At 45.1% G+C, this 7,963-nt stretch overlaps 1 protein-coding gene across 7 annotated transcripts in view; it reads right to left on the reverse strand.

The window, feature by feature from the left end:
- The window catches only part of DENND1A (DENN domain containing 1A), a gene marked incomplete at its 3' end in the record, with an annotated part of 147,731 nt that extends 144,172 nt beyond the window's left edge, over positions 1–3,559 (reverse strand). For all 7 annotated transcript variants that reach the window (XM_084219797.1, XM_084219795.1, XM_084219798.1 and 4 more), the window contains exon 1: positions 3,420–3,559. In XM_084219797.1, the coding sequence (XP_084075923.1) occupies positions 3,420–3,436 (17 nt within the window). In that variant the 5' untranslated portion in view covers positions 3,437–3,559. The remainder of the gene's footprint in view (positions 1–3,419) is intronic.
- Between the last annotated feature and the right edge of the window lie 4,404 nt (positions 3,560–7,963).

The raw sequence follows: 7,963 nt of genomic DNA on the forward strand, positions 1-7,963 counted from the left end.
CCACTGCACAAGAGCCTTGAACACACACCAAGTTTTCCCTCCTCCCAACAATCACTTACAGACCCAAGGTCACTTACCAAGTGAACAATAAGATGCAATTTTAAAAAATACACAGGACACAGAGGTACAAAGAGACATAGTACCTCACTTATTTGAGAACTAGGTAATCTCAGAAGAAAATGCAATACTTCTCTGTAAACACTAACTTAGAAAGGAGCTGTATGAGAAAATAATACTTCTATGATAAATGCTAGTTGTATGAATTACTTCAAATCTCTGATCTAGAAATAACATCCATTTCAAAGCAATCAATATGAAATTTAATTTTACACAGAAATAAGATATTTCAAATAAGACATTTATGCATCTTCTATGATCAAAAAATTTAGTTTTTACCAAACTGTAAGAGATTTATTCAGAATAGAATTAAATCAAGCCCTTCTCTGAAGCTGGATGGCTGGAAGTACATACTTTACATATCTACAGCCTATTTCAATTCTGTCAGGAGCACACACATAGGAAAATGCAATAGCACTTAGGACAGAAAATATCATTCTGCTGAAGAACTGAGGCATAAGAGAAGAGTCTGACGTTGCCTGATAATTATTTGTCCTGTAACAAAATTTAGTTGCTCAACTCTTGCAGAAAGTAAATTATTAGCAGAAACCTGTAATCACTAATTCAATTCAGAAACTATAACTGAAGCCTTGATTAATTTCCATATATTTAACTTTTTTGCCTGGTATTCCCTAGGTAGATAAAACTTCATCTTAGTACATAACAAACGTTCTGTTAAATCTCTGAAAGCCTTCCCAGATGTACACTTGGCATCTATTGTGTCACCAGTGAAATACAACCACCTCTAGAAAGGGACATGCCAACTGTTTTTACAGTGCAATGCCATTCTACTGAACAGATTGATATTGACACATTACTTAAGATAAATAAATAAGAAATCCTTTCTGTCTTGTAACATGGAGTACAAAGGCTTGGGAGCAGTGACAGCAGCAGGTTAACAAGGCTCCTATGCTACCTCACCTGGCTGGCACAGAGTGCCTGGCACGTTCCCTGAGACATGCCCCAACAGAGGATTAACCCAGCACAACACTCAATTTAGCTTTGTTTTTGCCTGCAGCTATACAGAAGCCAAAAGCTTACAGGACTGCTGGCAATTTCTTTCACTTCAGTCTGATGCAGATACTGATACTTTTCTCTGAGCAATCTTTCACTCAAATGACTCATTATTATACACCCATCAGAAATCTAACTGACAGATATGCCCAGGTTTCATGCAGAGTCTATCACAGTGCATGCAAGGGATCCTGTGCCAAGCAGTTTAATATCCCTCACAGTTATCAATCTACTGCAAGAAGCAAGGGATCTGACTGCTGGATGTTTACTGGGGCTCCAGCACATACTGGTGACTGTGCCTCACCCTACCCAGTTAACAAACAGTTCTCCCATTCACATTTCCAACCTGTCCCAATAAGGAAGTTACTTACCAACATTAAAGTCTTTGCTGGATTAAATATCCAGCTCAGAAAGGCAGACCAGATTATACAGGCTCTCTCACTCTATATATTTTAAGACTGTTTTGAAATTTTGTCCTTACACTGCTCAGGCACAGTGTTCTGTCCAAAGTGGAAAAAAGCAGTTTATTAAGTGTTGCTCAAGACAAAGTTGCTTAATCACTCAGCGGAAAAAACGCTTTCTCACAAAATCCAAGAAAAATGAAAAGCAATGTTTACCTGGGTTTATTACCTCTGCTACTCTGGTGATTGAGAAAGACAAGTTCACACTGAAAGACTTAGCACAGAAGAAGTCCTTAACTCTGCTGGCTGCACTAAGTATTTCTAACAGCTACATCTCCCTGACACCAGTCTCTAGTTGGAGCATCTCACCTGCCTGATGACATTCTCATTTAACAAAGTCTACTCAAAGCCACTGAAGTCCAAACAGCCACCACAAACCCAAAGACGGCAAACGCACCCTGTGTACCACAAAACAAACTTCATTTAAAGTAAGCATCAACCTCTTAAAATATTTAAGATAAGGTCATCATAAGACGTAATTTTGGATCATAATCTTTAAGTGATCCAAGCAAGGGTGACTGCTGCAGGGTCTGAAGGTGCAAGTCAGAGATACAGTCTGCTCTGCTGCCAAAATACGTACAGTTTTCAATTCTACCTCTATTTGACTGTAAGAGTTTAGCCAGTTTCTCAGGCTTTCATTTCTCGGCAGCAACAGTTGAGAACGCATACTCCAAAAAGGTGCAAAACTCATGCCCACAGTAGGCTTAAGGAAGGAAGGTAGGTACATCCCTTTCTGGAACCAACCAATTGCCATGGTGCTATCACTACAAACACTCATTATCCGCGTACATTTTCCTAAAACACCTGGCTGAAGAGACACGTTTTCATCTATCCAGCCTATTGGCTTGGAACATGAAGATGTGTCATCACACAAATTATGTCCCCTCCAGTCTTGTATTCAAGTCAAACAAAACAAGTGAAAAGTTAAAGCCCAATGTAATCCTGAAAAACACTGTGTTAAAGAAGGAAAAACAAGTGCTCAACTGCACTTGCTGAATAAAACAGGATCTACCTGGGACTCTCTATAACCCTTTCACACACAGAGATGTCAGCAGTCTCTGCTTGGCAATAGCTTTATTGCACCTCTACCTGTGTCCAAGGAACTGAATTTTCCTGGAATGGCACATGAACAAACTGGGACTTTTAAAGTGACTATACCAAACACGCCAACAAGGCTTACCAATAAATCAACCACCAATTTTAGAAAAATTTTTAAAACCCCCAACACTGAGGGCATGGATCTGCAGGCCCAGCACATCAATCACTTGCATCACTCCTCTCCTTTCCCCAAACCTCTTTGCTAATGCATTTCGGCTATCTCCTAGCCAGACTGTAGTCCTTCCGTCAGCACACTCCGGGCAAAGAAATTTGCACTCCCTCGACCCCTCCACACCCCCGAACAGGCGTCGGCGGTGCTGGCAATGAAGATGTTCCCAACACAGCACCCCCGCCCTCCCTCAGGCCTGCACCGATAACATTGCACTGCCTTCCCCGCCCGGCCCGGAGAACGGGAGGGGCAGCGGGCTGGGTGTGAGGCAGGGTCGGCTCTCGCCCCTCTCCGGGGGCAGGGCCGGAGGGTCCCGCCGGGGTCCCGCCCGGAGTTGGGGTCGGACGGCCCGTCCTGCTCGTCCCTCCGGCCGGCGGGGCAGGGAGCGCTCTCTCCCCTTCCTTCTCCCTCTCCTTCTCACCCAACGCGAGGCCCACGGGCTCGGCCGGGGTCCCGCCCGCGCGGCCTCAGACGGAGCGGAGGGAGGGCGGGGAAGTCAGTCCCCTTCTCGCTCTCCCGAGGGCCTGAAGCGGGGCTGGAGAGCTGCGGAGGGCACTCACTTGATCCTGGATCCCATGGTCTCCGGGGGGCCGCATAGACCCGGGGCGGAGCGAGACACAGGCGGGGGCCGCAGGGCCGCGCTCTGTCCGCCGCTCGCCCCTCACTCCATCCCGGCCCGCGCCGCGGCGCCCCGGCCGAGTCACTGCGCGGAGGTTGCCGGGAGCTGTAGTGCGGCGGTGCCCGGGGAGGGCGGTCTGTCCCTGTCTGGGGCAACAGTCAGGGAAACACCCGGTTCTGCTCGTGGTGACGAGCCACAGGAAAACAGGCAACGGGCAGGAACTGATGCACAGCAAGTTCCACCCGAACACGAGACAGAATTTCTTCACTGCGCGAGTGCCCGAGCACTGGAACAGTTTGTCCCGAGAGGATGTGGAGTCTCCCTCACGGGGAATATTCCAGAACCGTCAGGACACAATCCTGTACCATGTGTTCTCATGACTGTCTGGACAGGGAGGTTGGACCAGATGCCCCAAAAAGTCCCTTCCTACCCGACCTGTCCTGTGTCTGCGGCCGGGAGCGCCGGGGGTCGGCAATGGCAATGCGGAGTGGCCGCGCTCCCCTCAGGGAGGTTCAGGCGGGAGCCCCGCGGCGGGACGGGCCCCGCTCCCCTCAGGGAGGTTCAGGCGGGAGCCCCGCGGCGGGATGGGCCCCGCTCCCCTCAGGGAGGTTCAGGCCGGAGCCCCGCGGCGGGACGGGCCCCGCTCCCCTCAGGGAGGTTCAGGCCGGAGCCCCGCGGCGGGACGGGCCCCGCTCCCCTCAGGGAGATTCAGGCGGGAGCGGCCGTGCTCCTTTCAGGCCTCCTCAGCTGCCCGCCGCGCTTAGCAGCTGAAGAGCGGCCTGGAGGGACACGGAACAGCAGGGCCAGGCCGGGACTGACGGGGCCAATCCGCGTCACTGCTTGATCCCGAGCCCTGAATATCCCCTGATATCCAGGCCAGATGAGGAGCAGGACTGCCCATCTTGGAAAACCCCGTGCCGAGGGGAGCCGTCCCCATGGGCACAGGCCGGAGGCTCGAGCAGGAGCAGGTATTCGATGTCCAAGGATTGCAGAAGTCAAAGGAAAGAGGCAGAGGAAGGGGCTGGGAGGGGTGCCTTGCAGAGCTGCGACAGAACATTGTGCATTGTGGGCACAGAGACCAAAGCCGCTAAAACCACGTTAAAACATTACTACAGAGAATCTCAAGGTCATAAAGAGGACTGGAGATTTCTCAGAAATGCAATGCAGTCTGCTGAAAACATGTCTTAAATTGACTCAAAAACTGCAGATAGACAGCTTTTGAAATGCGCCGTGTTGGAGTTGGCAAACAGGAACAAACAGGTACCCAACTATTTCATTAAACATGATTTACAAGAAGTTTTCAGGAAGGTTTGGAGGATTTCTAGTATAATGTAGCAATTTTTAACTTTATTTAGAGTTGAGGATGATCTACAGTGAGGAATGAAAGAATTGAAAATTTGTCTTTAAAAGGCCTCCAAAGTGCAAATCATTGTGCACACCAAGTGCTTGGCTGAAGAACTTAGTCACCTAGAAAGATGGGAGAGAGTATGTCCCATCTGAGATCCTTTAATACCCCATTTGCTCCCCAGAGAGCCTGGGTAGGAAAAATCATCCAAGTAATAAATTTAAAACGTGTTAAACACTATGCAAAAAGTCCTGGAAGATTTATTCACAGTTACAGTAAGTCAAAGACATGTTTGGGGAGATGAGGAGGAGTGTTTCTGGTACTAATTTGAGTACTTGAGATGAGGTGCTTCCACCACAGGTTCCGCCCACAGCCTCTGCCACAGCAGCCATGTGTAAGCTCAGACCTCAGACCTCAGCATTGAGCCCTGGCTTGTTCTGTGCTGTGGATATACCTGTCCCCAGCCCTGAGTCGTTGTTTGATCTATAGTGCTGTTCCCTGCCTTCTTTAGTCACTCCCATATCCATGTAAAGTAGCTTTGTTACTAAAATTACAAAATTACTAGGTTCAGACAGGGATATTCTAACCCTTTAAACATATTGGTGCACTAAGGGTTGCACATATAACCATCAAGTGGTGATGAGTTTAGAGAAATATTGTAAAAATTGGTTGCAAAAGCAAAAAAATGTCAGTAATGAGTTAAAAAATAAGGAAGCTGGTAAACACAATGCTGATGCCCTGTAAAATAACAATGTGGAAAACCCCCCAGCATTTTAGGAGTGTCTAACAGAATTTCTTACATTTCATCACTGTTACATTTCATCACATTTCTTTTTTGGAACATGGATTGACATAAAATTCAAGAGGCAGAGCTACAGACTCACAATTTTAGTTTTGGTCTGTTTTGTGTAGTGAGCTTTTTAAAGATTTAAAGGTAAACTTATTAATATGAACAGATGTAGTAAATATGTAATGGGGACATGTATGCAAAAGTAGTAGACTGGTTTATATTTCATTGTTTTTAGACTGGACATACTAAGGAATAAAAGGCTGGGTGACTCAAATGAACAATTAAACCCTCTGCCAGAGAAAGTGAGTGGTTGGGAATTATGCATTCAACCCAGTCTGGGAAAAGCAAGATATAAAAGGTTGTTCTGTGAACTGGACTGGATGACTGAGGTGGTGGATGAACTGGTAGTGGATGGTAACTATCAAATGTCAGGAAAAATAGAGTTTGGCAACTTCATTTAAATACGTCTTGGTGAAATATCTATTTTGTAGGTGACTGATTTGTAATGAGCATATTTTCCTACCCCAGGGAAGAATTATAACAGCAACTTCATGTTGCTATCTGTTCATCAACAGTTTCTCAACCAGGGTCTTGTGCCGGTGTATGCCTGAACTTTTGAGTAGGAGATATTACACTCACATGGGTCATGTGATAAGCATGAGATAATACATTTGAAAAACAATATTGTAGTGTGTTTCAGGAGGAGGATTACCTACATCAAATTCACAGTTAATAAAGATGAGTTTAATTAATAAAAATAAATAGGCATGTGTATGGAAAATTGTGGGGTTCTGTCCTTGCTAAAAAAGACGCACTTAATGGGTCTGGAAACATGTGAATTCAGTGTATGGAAGCTCTGTTCAAAAGACTGCCTAATAAAACAGGTGTGAGCTTGTAAATCTGGTAATGCTAAGTCAGAGGAAATCAGAAAGGTGAGGAGAGGATGAGCGTGCAGAATTTCTTCTACTTATAAGACAAAACAGAGGCTTATATGGAATTTGTACTGTGCTTTCTAACCGTATTTTGTATCTATGAAGCAACCAAAGTCAGGTATATTCCAGAATTCACAATACAGAATATGCTCGTACTCCCCAAATGTTGATAATAAAATAGGAGAATTCATTCAAAATCTCAACTGAATAAATACTGAATATTTTCAAATTTGTTCAAATTGTGACAACTATATTTTCTGTGGAAAAGAAAGTGGGGAGGGGGGTGTGGAAAATGTTAAACATAATGTAGATGTTCCTGTTCAAGTGCAGGAGATTTTTCTTTTTATCTGCCTAATAATAATTTATATTCTGAGCTGTAGAACTTCTTTTCTCCTGCTTTACCTGGTGTATTCATGTAAATAAGCTGCTCATTAGATACCCCAAATCCCATTTTCTGCAATTGTCGATGGCCCCCCCGTTTGCAGCTGACCCAATGGTTGATGTAATTGTGTCCCAGTGACAGGCCAGCAGGGACAGCAAAGCCCCTGAGGAGAGCGAGGGGTTCCAGCAATGCCTGCTGGCCTGGCCACGGAGCCCTGGGTGTGAGTGGCTCAGAATAGATGAGCTGATTAACTGTGAATCACCCTCCCAGAAGAGATGAAGCATTAGTAGCAAACAAAAGGGAAGCAGAAGGGAAACTTCAGGCAGAAGAAAATAATCCAGGAATTAAAAGCTTGGTGAAAGCCTTAGGATGCTTCTAGATTGACCTGAGCATCTAAGTTCAATGCATTAGAAATAGAGGTCTGATACTCTAGGATGGATTTGGTGAATGTGGCTGAGCCTGTATTTTAATATATAATACACTCACAGCAACAAATGTACATGAGAACAGTTACTGTTTCTGCTCCATCGGTGGCAGCCCTGCTGAAGCACAATGTAACCTGAATTTACTGGTGAGATTCTCCCTGCTACATTTCAGCCAATGAGAATGGCAAGGGAAAAAATGCAGACTTTAGAGATCAATAGTAAAGCTTCATCTAAAAGGTTATGCCTTGGAAGAGAATATCCTGCTGACTAATATTGATTATAATGTTCATGTACGTTTTTCCTAATCTGTCAGTGGATGAATATTAGGAAAATCTCTACCCATGTTTAGAAACCAATGAAAAGCTTATTAAAGATATTTTTTAGATGTGAAGCAGAAGTTATTTCATCAACCTTAATTTTGTAATTCTTGTTGTTATCAAACAATGAGCCTCATGAGTTATGGATCAGGTCATGGCAAACAGCCTCCAGAAGTGTTCACATATGTTACTTGAGAAAAAAGCCTGTTCTTAATGCTCCCAGACTGGGATTCATCAGGCATTGTTAAGATAGCTGGTTACCCTAAGAGACGTTCGCTTATGCCCTGAAACAAG

This window comes from Fringilla coelebs (assembly GCF_963513975.1).
Source record: "Fringilla coelebs genome assembly, chromosome: 21".
NCBI classification, from domain to species: Eukaryota; Metazoa; Chordata; class Aves; order Passeriformes; family Fringillidae; genus Fringilla; species Fringilla coelebs.